Source organism: Dromaius novaehollandiae, chromosome 19 (genome assembly GCF_036370855.1).
Source record: "Dromaius novaehollandiae isolate bDroNov1 chromosome 19, bDroNov1.hap1, whole genome shotgun sequence".
Taxonomy (NCBI): Eukaryota; Metazoa; Chordata; class Aves; order Casuariiformes; family Dromaiidae; genus Dromaius; species Dromaius novaehollandiae.
Genome location: NC_088116.1, coordinates 4,146,202 through 4,164,799, shown reverse-complemented (window position 1 = coordinate 4,164,799; position 18,598 = coordinate 4,146,202). Strand labels below are relative to the sequence as shown.

The following is an 18,598-nucleotide window of genomic DNA, read 5'->3' as shown; positions in this document are numbered from 1 at the left end:
TCTAGTACATGAGACTTCGTAAGCATAAAATCACTAGTACTGCATGAGTTGCACAGACTGGCCTCTGCTTTAGAGGCAATTTTGGATCCACTAAAGTGGGAGAACTAACATGAAACACATCTCAGTCTCATGTAAAACTTACCTTTACTGGTAGCGACTGATCATGGTAAACCTTTTCTTAGGTATTAATAGAGCACATCGGAAACCTGGATCGTGCATATGAATTTGCTGAACGCTGCAATGAGCCTGCTGTGTGGAGTCAGCTTGCTAAAGCACAGCTTCAGAAAGGGATGGTAAAGGAAGCGATTGACTCCTATATTAAAGCAGATGATCCTTCCTCATACATGGAAGTTGTTCAAGCTGCCAATGCCAGTGGTATGACTTCTCTGAAGTTTTGTCTGAATCTTTGCTTTTGATGCTCAGCTCTCTTGTGTGGTCTGTTGTTCGGACTACAGTTCTGCCAAAGTAGTCCTTCAAAAACTGCCCTAAACAAGGAGGGGAAGTACCACATTCTGTTTGCAGATATCAGTGGTCTTATGACTAACTGTTTTAACTGGGTGGAGACTTCTGCCGGAGCAGTTGCTGCTCAGGAGGTCTTTGCATGAAGTTAAATACCACCATTGACTTTATTAGGCCCATCATAAGGGGACCTTATTCAAGTAATGCAGCACCCACATAATATGAAGGCTAGCCTTAATTGTTTGGAAACGTCTGCAGAAATATTTAGTAAAACGAGGCTGAGCTGGTAGTGTAGCTTAAGCAAAAGTGAGCTCAGTTGTGGAAGGTAAGCATTCTGAACTTTGTTCCATAGGAAACTGGGAAGAACTGGTGAAATATCTCCAGATGGCACGCAAGAAGGCCCGGGAGTCATATGTGGAAACAGAATTAATCTTTGCGCTCGCTAAAACAAACCGTCTAGCAGAGCTAGAGGAGTTTATCAATGGACCCAACAATGCACATATCCAGCAAGTGAGTGAGACTACTTCTGTGTTTTCCTGAATCGCTACAGCAGAAGCCTTAGGCTTTGCTAACCAAAGGATGTTGGGACCTCCATCTCTTTGAATATGCCTATCTTGGGCCTTAAAGACATTATCGAAATGGAAATGGCTTGAACTGTACACGTTTTAGGTAAATCTAACTGAAAAGCTGCAGCGATAACTTGGTTATGCTCTCCTGCAGGTTGGTGATCGCTGTTACGATGAAAAGATGTATGAAGCAGCTAAACTCTTGTATAACAATGTGTCCAACTTCGGCCGTTTAGCCTCAACTTTAGTTCACCTAGGTGAATACCAGGCAGCTGTGGATGGTGCTCGGAAAGCAAACAGTACTCGGACATGGAAAGAGGTAAACTTACTGCTTGAATAGGTTAAGATACTTCAGAGTGTTAACCTGTTTAGAAACTGTTTTATAAGCTGTAATGCAATTGTCAAATTTTAGGTCTGCTTTGCTTGTGTTGATGGAAAAGAGTTCCGCCTGGCCCAGATGTGTGGACTTCATATTGTAGTGCATGCAGATGAATTGGAAGAGCTAATCAACTACTACCAGGTAATTAAACTGACTCCTATTGCACAGTTAAAGCTAGATTTTCTAGTGTGGCAACTCTGTCCAAAATTGGAAATCTGCTTGGGGGCAGGTTGTTTCCTAACGTGAAACTTCTCTAACTTTATGTATCTCTAGGATCGTGGCTACTTTGAGGAGCTCATAACTATGTTGGAAGCAGCACTTGGACTTGAGCGAGCGCATATGGGAATGTTTACAGAACTAGCAATTCTCTACTCCAAATTTAAGCCACAGAAGATGAGGGAGCACTTGGAACTGTTCTGGTCCAGAGTCAACATACCAAAGGTGAAAGGCCTCAGACCTGTTAAACTTGAAACTTAAAATGCATCTGTCTGGATTGTGTGCACACTAGCTTTTGCAATAGCAGCTCCTCAGGTTATTAGTAGTACTGAAGGTTGAACAGTGATGCACACTGATAGCCGTGTATATTAATTGGAGTTTCTAATATGCCTTTTGCTTAGGTTCTGAGAGCTGCAGAACAAGCCCATCTCTGGGCTGAACTGGTGTTCTTGTATGATAAGTATGAAGAATATGATAATGCTATAATCACAATGATGAATCACCCAACAGATGCTTGGAAAGAAGGACAGTTCAAAGATATCATCACTAAGGTATTACTTTGGGGATGAAAGGAGGTAAATTTCTTGATGTGTACACTTCAGCTCTTCACCTTCACTAGCAGCCAGTTTAGAATTCTTCCAAGTTCTTTATAGTGCTACGTAATTCCCAAACAAGTCAACTGTGGTAACTTCTAAAGACAACTATGAGTCTTAGGTGTGTGGCTCAGTAGTGCAGGAATATCTATGGTTAGGTCCGTATTTCATCTCCATTCCTCTACAATCAAGCTCCTGCTCTAAATGTACATCCTTACTTTTCCTCTAGGTGGCCAATGTGGAGCTATATTACAAGGCAGTTCAATTCTATTTGGAATTTAAACCTCTGTTGCTCAATGATCTGCTGATGGTGTTGTCCCCTCGGCTTGACCACACTCGTGCTGTCACTTTCTTCACAAAGGTAACTGTTCGAATATCCAGATTAAAGGAAAGGGCTGCAATTGGAAAAGCACTGAGCTGTGGTAGTGCTTTAAAATGCTCAGCATCCTCCCAGTGGGGCAGCTAAATAGCTACAAGACCTCTGTAACAAGTTATCTTGACTTAATCTGTCAACCTGTTTTCTTGCAGGTTAAACAGCTACCACTGGTTAAGCCTTACTTGCGCTCAGTTCAGAATCACAACAACAAATCAGTGAATGAGTCCCTGAACAACCTCTTCATTATTGAAGAAGACTACCAGGTATGTCTTGTCTTGAAACAGTAAAGTACTCTAACAGATATCAACCAGCGTGTTGTATATGCTTATTACATGCTTCATAATAGTAGCAGCTATTCCTGACCTTCAGACAGTTCTACTGAGGCTTGCTTCTGAGTCAGTATTAACCTGATATTCCAGGTCTACCTTTAAGGTCTAGAAACACATTTCTGTTTAGTTTCCAGTAGATTCTACCTGCTCGTTGTTAGCTTACATTCCCTAAGCATTTGTTTTTTGCTGCTTCAATCTGAACTAGGAGCAACTAGCAATTCTCTGCAGGGCTGGCTAGAACACTTTATCCTGTTAGGAGTAGGAACACGGAACTAAAACATACTAAAATATTGATATCCCTGAGAACGCAAATTTGTGTGTGCGGTGTGAATGACTTTGTTCTACTTAACTCAGGCTCTTAGGACTTCTATAGATGCTTATGACAACTTTGACAACATTTCCCTTGCTCAACGTTTGGAGAAACATGAACTGATAGAATTCCGAAGAATTGCTGCTTATCTCTTCAAAGGAAACAACCGCTGGAAACAGAGTGTAGAACTCTGCAAGAAAGACAGACTGTATAAGGTAAGACCACTACACAGGCCTGGTTTAGCATAGTTAGTCTTTTTGGAGCCTTTCAGCTGACAACAGACTCTCAAATGTGGAATCCTTTGGCTTCCTAGTCAAGCTGCATCTCTTTGGATACTGCTGGGTGGTGCCTGTTGCTAATCCAGAAAACTAGCTGTGGAGTGGTGGTAGATGGAAAGATTTCTTGAAAGTGAGCTGTGGAATGTCTCCACTCTACTAAATGTCTCCACTCTACTAATGTCAGTAGTTGATTGCAGCTTAGTTAAAGGCCTGATCCATGTCATTGAATGTACTTCTGGCACCTGGGGCTAAACAGACTGTTTTGTTGTAGGACGCAATGCAGTATGCTTCAGAATCCAAAGATACTGAGTTGGCAGAAGAATTGCTGCAGTGGTTCTTGCAGGAGAACAAGAAAGAATGCTTTGGTGCTTGTCTTTTCACCTGCTATGACCTCCTAAGGCCAGATGTTGTTTTGGAAACGGCATGGAGGCACAACATCATGGACTTTGCCATGCCCTACTTTATTCAGGTCATGAAGGAATACTTGACCAAGGTAAGAGCAGGTGCTTCTCCAACACTGAAAGCTCGTTAAGTCACTGTGGTGTATGCCTTGAGACTGTCTGCTTGCTACTAACATTGATATGGGCTTTGTCAAATGTCTGTCTGTCCATGTCCACACTTATTTTCAGTCCATCTGGGGAGAGACTTCGCCCTCTAAGAGACTGAAACATTTGCAGACTCCACCCTATCTACCGGTTGCAGAATCTACATCAGTAGTATTTGCCTGACCATGGGCAGTGTCTTAAAGCAGTTTTAGGATTCAGGCTGTCCATCATATACTATGTCAGTCAGGAATCCCAGATGGCAGCAAGCTCTAACTAAATTCTAGATTGTATACTAAACAGCTTTATAGCTAGATTTTAAGTTAACTTGGTCTGCTGTGCACTTAACTCTAAAATGTGGCTCTGATAATTAATGCCATTAAGTATCTCTGACTCGGTTTTCATTTCAAATCTCTTCAGGATGGGGAAGTACTTGGTAACTCTGACAGACTTGAACTGGATTTGTAGAAGTTAAATATGAACTGTCATTCTCAAAATTTGCCCAGCTGAAGCTTTTAGTGTATCTTCCAGTGAAATAGTGTCAATTCCTTAATGATCAACAGTCTTTCTGTGAGAAGTTAAAAAGTTACACTTGGTGCCTGAGTTGATGAAGGCTATAGTGCTTGTTTTCTAGAAGACTTGCTTGGTTGTGACTCCTAAAGACAGGACTACCCTGTAGTCCTACAGCGATCTGCTATCCTTAAATGCTGCATTTTGGGGGAGGTTGGGAGCTGTCTGACCAATGGCATTGCTTGCCAGATATGCCTGATGTATCAAGCTAATGCTAGGCCTCTCTTGGAACTAGTAGTCCTGGAGTAGGATTCTTAAAGATTAAAACTTCAAGATCTACCAAAGGACTAGGATGTAACTCTAGTTTAGTTAGTGAAATCAATGCAGTAAGATGTAATAAAATAACAAGCAGAGCTGCCTTTCTAAAGCAGATACTTCTGGTGTATCTTTGTTTTTACTCTCCTGTACCTTAATTATTTCTTCCCTGACGCTTTTGTTTCTACCTTTTATATGCTAAATATGGAATTTGATTTTTCTAAGCTGCACCTTCTGAATTCCTTTGCAGGTTGATGCAATAAAGGAAAAGGTGAAAGTTGATTCTTGTTTTCCATCTTTAAGTCTGGAGGACTAAGTCTAAGGATTCTGCATGAGTTTTTTCCTTCCTATGTTTACTACACTGCTGCTACTGCTTTTCCCCCCAAAGAAAATACCACTAAAGCATATGCAAATTGTTTAACTCTACAAGTAGCTAGAGCTGTAGGACAAAAGTAGATTCATTTGCTACTAATAAGCTAATAGATCCTTCAGGAAGGGTATACAGGTGATCAGTTGGATCACAGTCAACATAGCGTTGAAAGGATACACAAGCGCTACTATTTGACAGCCAATCTGACTGGGAGAATCTCCTGTAATAAGGAATAACTAAGTCTTAGACCACTTTCTGAACCATAAATCAATATGGCGTTTGCTAGTATAAGGACTGTGATCCAGTTTCTGATCCCTTGACTGTTACTAATGTGTGCTGACTGTAGGCAGTGTAGCTACTAGCTGCTTCAGAAGAGACTCTTCCTCATTCAGGTGTCCAGTTCTTATGGTGCTAGTCTAATCCACATGGTGCTTTAGTTCACGTAGTAACTTAGAACTTCAGCTATTAGACCAAGTCTGTGGTACTCCTCCCTGTAGTAAATTTCTAGTAGTTGTGCAAAAAAAGACTGCCTTCCAAGCTCTTCAGCTTCATTAAACTTCTCTTGCTACTTCTTTAAAAAATAAAGTGGTGATGCTTATTGCTTTTCTGAGGCTACTCTGATACTTGCCTTTTGCTATGCAATTTTGACTTTCCTAAGGGCAATCTCTAAGGCTTCTGTCCATCTGTTTCTGTATAAATACCATCCCAATTCTTGTTAGAACAGAGATCAGCCCTAGTATAAGTTTTCCATTAATGTGGTTGAGCAAAGGGCGAACAAACTGACACGTGGCTTCAAGATGGACTAAATACAAACTGCCTCTTGGTGACAAGATATCTGTAAATACACCACTGGAACTCAAGGCTAACCTGATTAAAATGTATAGTGTAAGGTCCTTCAGCAGCTAGTAAGTGAGGCAGTAAGAAAGCGTGTGTGTGAAAAAAGGTAATTGAACTGCAGTGTTTGCATAAACTACGCATGTGTAGCAGTCATTGCAATTACATCCCACTATTCCTTAAGCTATGAGGCATTGCTGTGGGCTGCGTGTGGTTTTTTGGGGGGAGCCTGTATGGCAGTCATCTTCAGACCTCACTCTTGCTTCAGTACTTTTGCCTCTTTTTCATGCACACATAACACAATAACATTGAATGCATGTTACTTTTTCCTCTGCAGCTTATTGCAGTCCCTGTGGAAAAGCCTTTAAAACAATCTTGCTACAAGCGTGTAGGGTACTGAACCTGGTGTAAGAGCCATCCTGCAGACTGGTTACAGTAACAAGCTCAAGTTTGTAAATATTCATGTAGCTCTGAGGGGAGGCATCAAAACTGGGGCAGAAATGCATTAAGTGTCCTAGGCTCGAGGCTTTCCAGGTGTGTGTAAACAAAATGCCTTTGCTTAGTAGCAAATTCTGCACATTCTCCTTGGATCTGCATCTCTAAACTTGTGCTTCAGTGTTCAGTGCGTTGTCATTTGAGCTAAAGTGCAGTTCTCAGCACAGTGTCCAGAAATGAGTCTTTAAAGCACTGGCGTACAGTCCTGTGGATTTTGACAGCAGCGAGCCAGACACTGGTGTGAGGCAGCTCAAAGGCTTGCCCTGGAAGCCCAGAGAATGAATGAGCTCCTAAAGCTCAGGACTTGTGCCGCTTCCTGGATTTATGCCTCTATTTGAGGTTACAAATTAACAGGTGTATGGAACACAATCATTTAACTTGCAACCAAATGAAAGAAAGCTGTTAGCAAATATCTGCAGGCGGTGCTAATGTAGCATAGTCAGGCTGAAAACTGTTCAACTCATGGAGGTTGGTATAGATGAATAAGTAATGCTGACCCTGTGTAAGTACAGGAAATCTGTCTTCAAACTTACTTTATAAAGGGCACAAATGACATCAAAGACTAATCTGGTTTGTGAGTTGTCTTACTGTCTTACAAAGTAATTGACATGATTGTCTCTGACTTTATACTAAATCTTATCTCCCAGGTAAAATATCAATACCTAATTTTTGTGATTTAGTTTCAGGGCCGCTCTCAGACTGTAAAAATGCTGAGTTTCCATGGATCTGTTTTAGTGACGATACTACACTACAGAACAAGTTTCTTCTCTTGCCTTTCTGTAGGGGTGGGCTAACAAAGTAAAATTGCGTTTGCTGTGCAGCAGAGTGAAGATGGCTAGTCTTGTCCTGTTACTGTGTATTAAACTTAAAACAAGCTGAGTTTTTGTGGGTTTAGGCTGACTGCCACACAGTTCTAGAGTGGGGGGAGAGAAAAAAAGCAAGTCTTATACACATGCATTCTCTGCATTTGAACTTAAATTGCATGAGTGAATGGGTTTGGAAAGTGAAATCTTGAGGCTCAAGTGACATGTCAGATGCTATTGCAGTCTGCTGTGTACAAATACCAACTTTGGATTACTCTGCCTCAATGTTCTATTCAAGGAAACTTCTCCAGGTCTGGACATTATCTTGGGGATTGCTCCAAAACCAAAGGTCTCCAACTGACATTGGGCTGAAATCTGAGTTCGTGTCTTAAAACTGTTGGCTTGAAGCAGTTGGAGCAACAGTGATTCTGTTCAACTGATGAGCTTACTGGTGTCAAAGTAGCTCTAGTCCAGTATGGGATCTTCAAAAAAACTTCAGCCTGGAGTGAGCTTTCAAAGATGTTCCGCAAATCCCTCAATTAGGGATTTCTTTTCAGGAAATGGACAATCTTGACTGCACCAGTATCAACATTGCTACTTGAATTGATCTTAACTTGTAAATGGTCTCCTTTTTCTTTATGGGTGTTAACATACCACTAAGGCTTTTCCACTTCTCTGCCATGAATAAGTATCTTTTTTTAGAAGAGTTGTCTTAACTGTTGGTCTCGCTTCCAGGTGGATAAACTGGATGCATCAGAGTCTTTGAGAAAGGAAGAGGAGCAAGCTACAGAAACGCAACCTATTGTTTATGGTAATATCTTAGTTCATGTGTTGTCAGAAACACATTTAGCTTGTATGGAGAAGTGTTAGTTTACATGTTTTTGCCCAAGAAAGCCCCCTGGGAATGGGAACTGTTTTCATATGAAGATAAAGTCTTAAGGGAATGTATTGTAAAATACTAAGTAAGGTACAACTCTGATCCTTCTGCTAAGGTTGGCATGGATTACAGGCTTTAAGACTACCCCAGCACACTAAGGAGAACCTTCCTAAAGGAAAGGAGTACAGGAGCTGTACCATTCCAGACTTACTGGAAGTGTATATTTGGATCCTGTTCCATATACATCATTTCCATCCTGGCTGTTTCCTTCATATAGAGCTTATTTTTCTCTTAATTCTAGTAAGAATTACAAATATGACTTGCATCCAGCAGTAAAGAAGTCTGTAGTGTACAGCTGGCATCTCTCTAGTTACCACAACCCAAAAACAGTGCAATAATTGTGGAATTTGTCCGTAAAGCTGCTGGGTGTGATGATTTTGAGGTCTGACTCAGAATATTCTGATAAGTAATCAATCTACACTGTCTCCAAAGCAAAAGTCTCATAGCTGAGAGCTGTCTTTATGCATACTTAATATAGTTAATATGCTTGAATTGCAATGACAAGGCTGAAAGAACTAGTCTGGATACCATGTCTTGACCTAACATGCTGTGCAAACTATTTGGACTGTTTTACTGAAGTATCCTAAATAGCCAAAAATCAGGTATTTGCCAAAAACTTAATTCTCCAGAATGAACTATTCCATTGTAGCAAATGTGGATTATGAGAATGCTTTAGAATGCGTTTCTGCGCTTTAGGGCTGGAGTCAATCTGCATAAGGTGCACTGTAACACAGGACTCTGGCCTTAAACCATGCTGAGTCACTAACCTAATTGGAATAGGAAGTGCTAATCAAAAACCAAGCTGATTCTGGGACTGAGCAAGCCTAATGCCTGAGGAAAAGGAAGCTTTTCCCTTCTTTCTCCTCCTCAATATTCTAAGAAATGAAACTACTTGCCCATAGTTTCAAGAATCTGTCAGTGTCTGTATACTTCATAGTATACTATATGAAGCCATACGTTCTGCTTTTGAGGTCGTATCTTCTGGGAAATGCTCATTCTGGCTGCTAAGGACCCTAAGCCAGGTCAGAAGGGAGTAATTGTTGAATGTACAAATGCCTATAGAGAAGCCGTAGGAATTCTGCTGACTGAATTCTTGGTACCTAAGAATGAAGATGGAACTGTTCTTTCTTCCAGGTCAGCCTCAGCTAATGTTGACAGCAGGACCCAGTGTTGCAGTTCCTCCACAAGCACCTTTTGGCTACGGCTACACTGCACCTCCCTATGGGCAACCTCAGCCTGGCTTTGGGTACAGCATGTAAGGTGCAGTGCGAGTCAGTCTGGAGCTAGCATATTTTCTTACTGAAACTCCACCGTCCCTCCCCGCTTTAACTCATAACAGGGAAAAGCAAGAGTTCTGCCTCGTGTTCTTGTACCCTTTATTTCATGAAGGACTGTTTTTTCTAGCGCAAACTATTTGAATCACTTATGTTAAATCTTTTTCACATTCCATGTCATTTAGACTTTACTTTAAAAGGGGAATAGTTTAAACAACTTTGTTCAAGTGGGCTTTTGCAGAACTGCTTATTACCATTAAGTCTATTGTGAAGATTCTGATTTGCACTCTATAGTGTTAAACTCTAATATTGAATCTTAAGTTCATTGTATGTGAGCAGCTTACAGTATGTACTGTCTATTCTAAATGCATTTAAGTCTCACTGTATATTCGGAGAAAGCTAAAGCGAAGATACTTGTATTTGACCTCGCAAGACTGCTGACAAGAGACAACACTAATCAGCATATCCTTCCCTGGTTGGATTGCATAGCTCTAAAAATTTAAAATGCGTACAGACAACCTTGCCTGACTTCAAATGAGTAAAGTTTTTCCTTAACCTATGCAGGTTTCTCCAGTTATGCATATAGAAAATGCTAGTGTCTTTTTGCTCACTCCATATGTAACAGATGACCTTATGTTGTGCTGTATCCTGTGCTTTTGTGGGACATTCCATTCAGGAACAGAGCACCATGATTCCAATCTGTGTATTTACTAACCCTGCCCTGAGGTTTGTGTATGTTGGATATTGTGGTGTTTTAGATCACTGTTTTGAGTGTACAGAAGAGAGAATTCAAGCATATTGCTGTTCAGTTTTGTTTGTGCAATTTGAAATTACGCAATTTAAAAATAAATTACTGGACTGTGGACATGCTGCATAGTGGTAGCTTCACTTTACTATCTTCAAAAGGACTTTCCAACTCAAACCAAGTATTACAGTGCTAGCCGCATGAGGCATCCAAGTGCATATATTCAAGGGGATGAGGGGCCATTAGAACAGCAGAAATGGAGAAACCAGTAGTGGTGTCTTGCACTGAGGGGACAATTCAAGGAAAATATGTAATGCTTTTTCTATAGAAAGATTATGCCAGACAGGAAAAAAATAGCACTTTTCAATGGTTGGCTGCGTTGTGGTCAACTACAGCATCTATGACCAGATGATAAATTAGGACTGTAGTAGGGTGTGTCAGTTAAATTGAGATCATGTTCTAGGTGTGTAAGTTGCCTTAAATATATTTAGCTTCAAATAAAATTGACTTAAATGTTTGTCTATGAATACTGTCATATTTGAGTGTAACAAATATTACAGGACTGTCCATATTGGTAATAGTTACAGAAGCTTTCTTAACCAGGAGCCATCTTCAAGGTCAGGTTCCACCTTTGCAGCTGCATCCCCTTTCTGCTTGCTCCTGGGGGCTCCGCACTTGTATTGTGTGATCCTGTCAGTGGAGCACAGCAGCAGTTCAAGGTGTAATGGTGGCTGTAGGCATCTAGCTGGGGGCCTGACCTGCCACAGGATCTGTCTAGGCTTGCTTTTCCTAAAGGAGCTGCAGTACCGGCAACTGGAGTAGGAAGTGCCAGATGTTCTCTGAGGCTTTATCCTCAGTGGACTCGGACCTTCCTGTAGCTGACAGGGAAGAGGACTAGGTGTGATCTTAACTGATCAATATCTTTGCAGATGATGGCCCTCACTGAGGCCCTGTACCATTATCTAAATGGTAACATTGATCTGCCTGCAAATTTCTGCAAATACAGTAGCTACCCAAACACAGCCAGAAGGGCACGGCTTACACCTTCCCTCAAGAATTGTTTACTGGTTCTTAAGCACAGGCTATAAGTCTAGTTAAACTTGTTCAGTCTCATACTGGTTACATGCTATTGCATCAGTTACCATATTAGCAACTGTTTGTGTAGGTAGTAAGTTAGCTCCATCTATCCCCATCTGTATGGCACAATTCTTAACTGCTTTAGCAGCTAACCTTTGCTGGGTTAAAGAATGCATCTCTTCAAAAAAAATCCTCATGCAACAGTGAGGAAGAGCCTGTCATTATTAGCTCATGACAGAGAAAGTCACTAATCTCCCATAATATTTCTATTCAGCCAGTAAACCAGACACTTCAGAAAGCAATATAGAAGCTAGAGAAAGTTAGGAATGGCACTAATATTAAACCTCGCAAATATATTTTACAACAAGTGGTTTTACTCAAAAGGCATACTTTATTTATACTGAGAGAGCATCTGGAAAAAAAAATGCCAGCTTGGATTTTATTCTTTCAGTACTCATGTATACCGTAACATTCACATTCCTTTGGTCCCTAGTTTAGAAGAGTTTTAGATGACCAGAAACTTTATCTACTATATCAGCTGGTCCTGGTCCAATACCAAGGACTGTCCGGGAGCCTGGCGCTATTTGGGTACGGCCTGCATCTTGTATTAAACTCACAGTCAGTCCTAGCTGCTTAGCATCAGCAAGGAGCTGGATGAGAGTCTCTTCATCAGGAGCCTTGAGCACCACCTTAGGTTGTCCGCAGTACTCCCACTCTTTAAGGAGCTCAGGATTTCTTCTTTGGACTTGCTTGTAGGCAGAAACAGCAGCGTGGGAACACTGCGCGGCTACTTTACCCTTTCCCATCTTCAAATCGTTACGGACAATCAGCACCATCTTGAACTCCCCAGACTCTCCCATGACGTTAGCTTCGCTCCCCAGCTCGTTCGGGGCGGCAGTCATTCTGGCTGCGGGCTGCTTTAGAAGTCTCCCGCGAATGCCCCATCCCAGGCATACTCCACATGCAACTCCGGCAATGACGCTGAGGAGACCGGGCTTGGAGAGATAATCCATAGCGATGGATTTTGGAGACTGAAAGGGGGGAAAAGACAGAGTTTATACTCTAGAGTTTTTCAGCTTCTGAAAGTGAGATTCTAAGGTCTGAAGTTCTGAGAGTACCTGGTTGTTTATAAATGAACAAAAATTGTTAAAGAACTATTCCAGTTTCATGCATTGAGAAAGGATGCTCAGACACGTCTTTGGTGCGTGAGGCCTCTTCCACCTGTCACGCCGACAGATTTAATTTCTACCCACAAAAACGACACTGGTGGTGATGCATCATCCTACCAGCGATGCTCCTACTTAGCAATTTCAGATAGAACCAAGAAAAAAGAGGAAAAAACCTGCGCTTTACGTGAAAGTGACACCCAGGCTAGCGATAGAAGCAGTAAAACAGATTTTTAAGTCAATGCCCCAAACCAGCGCTCATGCCAGTCACGCAACCCCCACCCCCACCCCGTGCCGGGCCCAGGGCAGTGCGGGGGGGCGGTGGCTGGGGGGCCATCCCCTGGGGGGCCTCCGACACCCCCCGGGGGCCCTGGGGAGCCGCCGACGCCCCCCCCGGGCCCTCCCCCAGGCCCTTGGGAGCCGCTGATGCCCCCCGACACCCCCAGGGAGCCGCTAAGCCTCCCCCAGGCCCTGGGGGGCGGCCGAGGCCCCCCGACGCCCTCCCGGAGCCCCGGGGAGCCCCTGACCCCCTTCTCGGGGCCCCGCCGAGGCGCCCGGACCCCCCCCCCAGGGAGCCCCCACCCATCCACTCACCCACCTGCGCTCGCGCCCCTCAGGCCGTCGCTGCCCCGCGAACACCGCACCGCCCGCCCAGCCCGGCACCCGTCGCCCGGCGATGACATCACCACTCACGTGCGCATGAAGGGCGGGAAGGCGGGAGACGGGGGCGGAAATGGCTTCCGTCAGGCGCGGCTGTGGCGGGCGGGGCAGGCGCGCGGGAAGTGACGCACACCGGTGAGGGGGCTTGCTCCGCCCCCACTTCCGGGTTGGCCCAGGCCCAGCGGGAGCAGCCGGAACGGAGCGCGGTGAGTGCGGCGCCGCGGGTCATGCCGGGCCGGGCGGCGCGGGGGCCTCTCCCGCGGGCGGGCGGTGAAGGGGTGCCGCGCCCGCCGTCCCCTCAGCGAGCCCCGCGCCGGCTCCCCCCACGCCCCCCATCCGCGAGCCCCTCAGGGCCGCCTGAGCCGGGGGTCGCGTAGCGCCCCCCTCCGTCTCCATAGTGACGGGCCAGGCCCGGGGGGGGGGTGCTGCGTGTGGGGGGTTCCCGGGAGGCGGCGGGGGCGCCGGCGAGGTGCAGGCGGGCGCGGGGGGCTCGGCGGGGCCGCCGCTGCGTCGCTCCCGGTTCATCCCCCCCCGGATTCTTGGTTTCCTCGGGGCGCTGCGGGTCGGATGGGGCAAAACCCCGGAACCGTGTGAGCGGAAACGGCCCGCGGGACCGTGACTGATGACACAGTGAGAAATTAATCCTCCTCGCTGCCGCGGGTCAGGTGCCTGCGGCCGCTGCCGGCTTCTCCGGGAGAAACGCGTCCCGCTCTCCTCGCTGCGCTGCCGACTGCCTCCTCTGCATCCCGCCTGTCGTCCTCGGACTGACTGGCTGTGGCTCGTCTTACGGGCTTGGGTGGTTAGGCCCAAATCCGTGGAGATGCCTAGTGTCTCGTTTCTGCTGATTGGAGTGAAACCTCTCAGTTCATTTGTGTATCTTGTTCTTAATTTTCTGGCCAGTGTCGTTTAGTCGTTACAGAAAGTAATAAAGCAGTAAGACTCCTGTCTTGTTCCAGTTGTGCTGCTTGGACATTTGATAAGTCATTTAGGTCGGTTGAGGGAAGGGATAAGAAATTGTTTGATAGCGGCAGTTTGTCCATGAAGTACTGCGAATACAAGTTATCCGCTTTGAAGTGCACATGTAAAACTTCAGGACTCTCCTGACCTTGCTTTCTCTCCTGTACGCGATGATGCTCACCAACAAGTGGTATCCTGGTTTAGTTAGCATTAGTAATAGGAGCTGCGCACTTTGAGGGGGCTGTGACGTTACTCTTTCATACCTTGAAGCATACTGATTTTGTTTGAGCTGTGGCTTTTGGCCCTGTTTTACTGATAGGAATTCTGCTAACCTGAGGTTGTTTAACTCCACTTCTTGCCAAATAGGCCTACTGGGATTCTCCCACTATGTGCCATCTTATTTTCTGATAGTGTAGGAAATATAAACTCTTTTTAATGAATTAATTTACCCTTCTAAAAGGGCTGTATAATGTCACTCCTCTTTCTTTCAGTCCATTGTTTCTGCAGCATGGGATGGACTCTTCTGCTCCTAACTAGTCATAAGTGACAGTTGCAATGATTGCTTCATCTCATTTTTTTAGATGAGCTTGAAAAAACGTGTCTCTAGTTGTGCAATGGGAGATGAGCACCACTTATTAATTTGAGCTAAGCTTCTTGTCCTAGTTAGCATCTGAAGTCAATGGTACTTGTAATTTTTGTGGAAAAGGATAGGAGAGGACTTTCCAGCTTTTAAGTGTGAGGCAGCAATGAGAAAGGTGAGTATACTGCAAGCAAGCACTGACTTCTAACCTGAAATGACTGCACTATTTCCACTTTAAAGCTTTTTTTATTTCCCTGTGGTTGTGGGATATATCTTTTGAATGTATCATAACTATCTCTAATTACATCTTGTGAATGCTTCTCACTAGAATGTTCTGTGTAATTAATGCATATTTAGAGATCTGCTCTCATTTCTTAGTGAGTATCGGGGGGAAGATGTATTGTGTCAGCTGTTCTTTTTAACAAATATATTGGTGTGTGGTGGAACCTAACCAACAAATGTGTTTTGGGTTGTTCTCAACTTCAGAATAAACAGCATTAGTGGAGAGCGCTGCCATTTGATTTTGTTTAAACCCTCAATAACTTGGCTATTCTAGTCTGTCACTAATGGTTCATTAGTTTCTTTTCTATCCACCAGGAATGTAAATGCACTTTTTCTCCTATCATTTGGGAGTCAAGGATTTTGAATTGGCCTCTTGTTCTCATCTCGACAGAGTTCGGGGGTGTAGTAGGACTAGGCCAGACTTTTTCTGGTATAATTATGACAAGAAACAAGTTATTATCTGGAAGTTGGAATTTTAACTCCTGTTACCTGTGGAGAAATGTTAGCTGGCTGGACTTTGCTATTCTGCAAGAACGGAGGGCACAGCCTTGAAGCTCTTGCAACACTTAGCTTTTTATATTGCTCTAGCAGCTTGGAACCACAGTCATGGGGCAGTACCTTGCTGGTTTGGTGTTGCACTGACCAGACGAACCCTGGAGACAAAAAGATGTTGTTTGTGAGGCAGGCAATTGTTCAGAGTATTTCAAACTTGTTGAAAGGATATTCTTCTCTTCTGCAAGACTCTAGCTTTGCCTCTGTGATTCACCTTGTAGGGACAAGGTATTCTCACTGAATGGCTAAGGTGGCTCCTCACCGTCATAGTGTGACCTGAATTGATTGAACTTAGAGATTGGTAACATCTCTGAAGAGGAGAGAGAAAGTCTCAGGTGGCAGCAGGAGAATGTTTCAGCTTCTGTTTTTCTGTGGGGTCTGTTAGGCACTTCTGTTCATTCCCTTTTATTTACACCGTACCTCAGAGGTAGCTCCTCTTATGGAAGTAGCGCTCTGGCTTTAACGGCTGGGCAGGCTCAAGCATCTTCTTGCAGGGGAAACTGTCTCCCACCACTGAGGAAGATTGGGTAGAGTTCTTACCAAATCTGCTCCCTCTGCCAACTGCTGGAGGAGTCGGAGGTGGTGGTCCTTAGGGCTGTGATTATACTCTTACTTCTGCTCACTCTTGGCTCATTTCTAGTCATATTTTACCTGGCTTTTTCTGGCGGTATGTATTGTCATCCTGCAACAGTTCCTGTGACGTTTCTTTCCTCTGTGTCTTTTGGAAGCGCAGGGAAGCTGATGGTGGCGAGCTTGACTGCCACCTTCTGAACACATAACGCAGCCTGAGGGCTGTAGACAAACACTGATCTTGGCAGGTAGTACGCGCATGAATTGCGGTGTAGCCCTCTGAAACTGGGATGTGAGAGAGACCGTGTCTGTTTAGTCACCTGAGTATTAAGTTATGTTTTTTCCTACGTGGTGTTGCACCTCTCTGCAGAGCCCTTCTCTCTGCTCGTGTCAGTCTTTCTGAGTCACCAGTCTTGGTGAGAGGGCTTCTTGCACGTACGCGACGTGCCCTCCCCAAGAGGTGCCTTACTGTGGCAGCCATCAGCGCTGTGCACAAGTACTTGTCGCTGAATCCCTCTTTGAGCTTGTTGGAAGTACAGAAGGAGCTTGTTGTAATTCTGTCTAATTTAAAATCTGTCTGGATGTAGTTGCGTTGAGGTTAGTGCAGCAGCACAGGAGTAACACTGAGGACGTCTCCTCAGGTCACCCTCTCAGAGGCGTGTGTCACCCTCTGTGATAATCTAGAAGTGTTTTTTCAGCAGCCTGAGTGTTGTCGCAGTCAACAGAGGAGCAGTCTCGTTCTGTGATCTGCATCCCAGAACTGTTGCGAAATTGGTCTGTGACCCGCATTGAGCCGTGATATGCCACAGTAGTCATAGTCCCTGTTATTTTAATTTCTTGTCTTCTGTTTAACCCTTTTTCTTTTGGAAGTTTCAGCAAGAGATCACCACAAAGGCCTGCGCACCCTGAATTTTGCCTTCCCTATCATCTTCTGTACGTTTTCATCCATACACTGTGTATGCTATCTAGCATGCTATCATAGCACCTGATTTTAGTGTGGAGGGACAACCCTCAACATCCAGGTGTCACCTGAGAGAACCCACTAGAGAGAACTGTTTGATATATCAGGCTTTAATGGTGGGATCAGAACTTTCAATAACCTCAAAAGAAAAATGCACAGCTTCCCTGAAGCTAGTGTGACAATAGCATTAAATCATTCTTTCCTAAAGGGCATCCCAAAGTCCTTTTGGAAAAACAGAAATTTTAACTCTAAATTGTAGGATGACTGTTTTGAAACTATCAGGCTAGGAATTGGAAAATAGGTCTGGTGTACTGAGGCATAACCCACAAAATGGAAGCCTATGGTCTTTAACTAAATTACTTGCCCTTTCCTTTGAGGGATTAAACTATTTTAGTTAGAAAAACATTTTTAGTATGGGAATAAGTGCGCTCATGTCAAAGTTACCCATTATAGATGTATCTATGGAGATTTTGAACGTCTTTCAGATGTGTCCTAATTTATTTTAATTGAATGCCTCCCATGAGTGTTAAAGAACTGGAAAAAATCAAGCAGTTACTTTTTATATTTTCTGTGGCTTTTAGGAAAGTTATTAACCTTCAAGTTAGGGTCTGTGTCAGTTTTGTGTCATGTGATGAACGGTATGATCTTACTCCGTAGGGACAGGAGGTTTGGAAGAGCAGTCACTTTGGTCTTGAATGTCCACAGAGCTGAGGATATAGTTGTCTGTTCCATTGGCTTCAAATACAGAAGAAGTGGCGAAGAGTGAAATAGCAGTACGGAGCTGAAAGGGTAGGTAATGTTTCACTTCAAGACTGATCTCATCCTTTACCTAAACATGTTTGTGTACAGGAGATCTTTGACTTTTGAAGGGACGTGCTCTCAAAACTCTTACTTTGCCAAGAAACTGTTAATTCATTCCCTGTGTAAACTGTTGACTCTGTAGGGTATTTGATATCCATAACAAAACCGTGTCACAGATGTGTAAAGCTCTCTAGTGCCGTCACTTATATATGCCTGTGAAAGCCTGGCTTTTGCTCTTTTGCTGTCTTTATTGTAAATGAAGAACAGTGATGTGCAGGGAAAGGAAGGAATGGCGCTATCAGAAAAGTTGAGGAGAAGGAAGTGGCAGGATCTGGACAGGGTTGGAGCATATGGGTTAAAATGTGAGAAATGACGAAAGACCAAAAGTGCCGTGTTGGTGAGGGGTCTGGGAGATAACACCAGCAAAATGGGCTAAGCTGTAAGTCTGCCCAGCTCTTGGTTTTCCCAGCTGGGTGACTACGGAGCTGGGAGTCTGGGTTCCAGGGGCTCTTTGGGGTAAGCGGTGATGAGAATTAGTGATTCTAATGATGTCTGGGAAAGCAGTGAGATCCTTAAAGCAGTTTAACAGCTTCTTTGGTATTCCACCACAATGGAAAAGACTCAAAAAATCCTTAATACAGAACATGCACCCACACTCTGC

General features: G+C 44.1%; 3 protein-coding genes across 9 annotated transcripts in view; 2 read left to right on the top strand and 1 right to left on the bottom strand.

The window, feature by feature from the left end:
• CLTC (clathrin heavy chain) overlaps positions 1-10,451 on the top strand; it is a 34,598-nt gene extending 24,147 nt beyond the window's left edge. Inside the window, exons 21-33 of one of the 2 annotated variants that reach the window (XM_064523153.1) lie at positions 183-375; positions 812-969; positions 1,180-1,344; positions 1,438-1,545; positions 1,678-1,845; positions 2,022-2,171; positions 2,443-2,574; positions 2,742-2,852; positions 3,273-3,443; positions 3,778-3,999; positions 5,124-5,144; positions 8,111-8,186; positions 9,447-10,451. In XM_064523153.1, coding sequence (XP_064379223.1) covers positions 183-375; positions 812-969; positions 1,180-1,344; positions 1,438-1,545; positions 1,678-1,845; positions 2,022-2,171; positions 2,443-2,574; positions 2,742-2,852; positions 3,273-3,443; positions 3,778-3,999; positions 5,124-5,144; positions 8,111-8,186; positions 9,447-9,571 — 1,800 coding nt within the window. In that variant the 3' untranslated portion in view covers positions 9,572-10,451. The remainder of the gene's footprint in view (positions 1-182; positions 376-811; positions 970-1,179; positions 1,345-1,437; positions 1,546-1,677; positions 1,846-2,021; positions 2,172-2,442; positions 2,575-2,741; positions 2,853-3,272; positions 3,444-3,777; positions 4,000-5,123; positions 5,145-8,110; positions 8,187-9,446) is intronic. The other variant, XM_064523154.1, reaches the window with a different exon arrangement.
• Positions 10,452-11,779: 1,328 nt separating this feature from the next.
• PTRH2 (peptidyl-tRNA hydrolase 2) lies at positions 11,780-13,389 on the bottom strand. 3 transcript variants are annotated; one of them, XM_064523152.1, is made up of 2 exons: positions 13,268-13,389; positions 11,780-12,439 (listed from the first exon to the last, which is right to left on the bottom strand). In XM_064523152.1, the coding sequence occupies exon 2, from the start codon at positions 12,419-12,421 to the stop codon at positions 11,903-11,905; it is 519 nt and encodes a 172-aa protein (XP_064379222.1). In that variant the 5' UTR covers positions 12,422-12,439; positions 13,268-13,389; the 3' UTR covers positions 11,780-11,902. The 3 variants fall into 3 exon arrangements, with proteins under 3 accessions (XP_064379222.1, XP_025957221.1, XP_025957220.1); XM_026101436.2 differs by having other exon boundaries at positions 13,169-13,279; XM_026101435.2 differs by having other exon boundaries at positions 13,173-13,279.
• The window catches only part of VMP1 (vacuole membrane protein 1), a 72,353-nt gene continuing 67,084 nt past the window's right edge, over positions 13,330-18,598 (top strand). For 2 of the 4 annotated variants that reach the window (XM_064523145.1, XM_064523147.1), the window contains exons 1-2: positions 13,330-13,440; positions 17,794-17,925. The gene's annotated coding sequence lies outside the window, so the exon portion shown is untranslated. Of the gene's footprint in view, positions 13,441-14,820; positions 14,947-17,793; positions 17,926-18,598 lie in introns of those variants that run through there. The other 2 variants (XM_064523146.1, XM_064523148.1) reach the window with 2 other exon arrangements.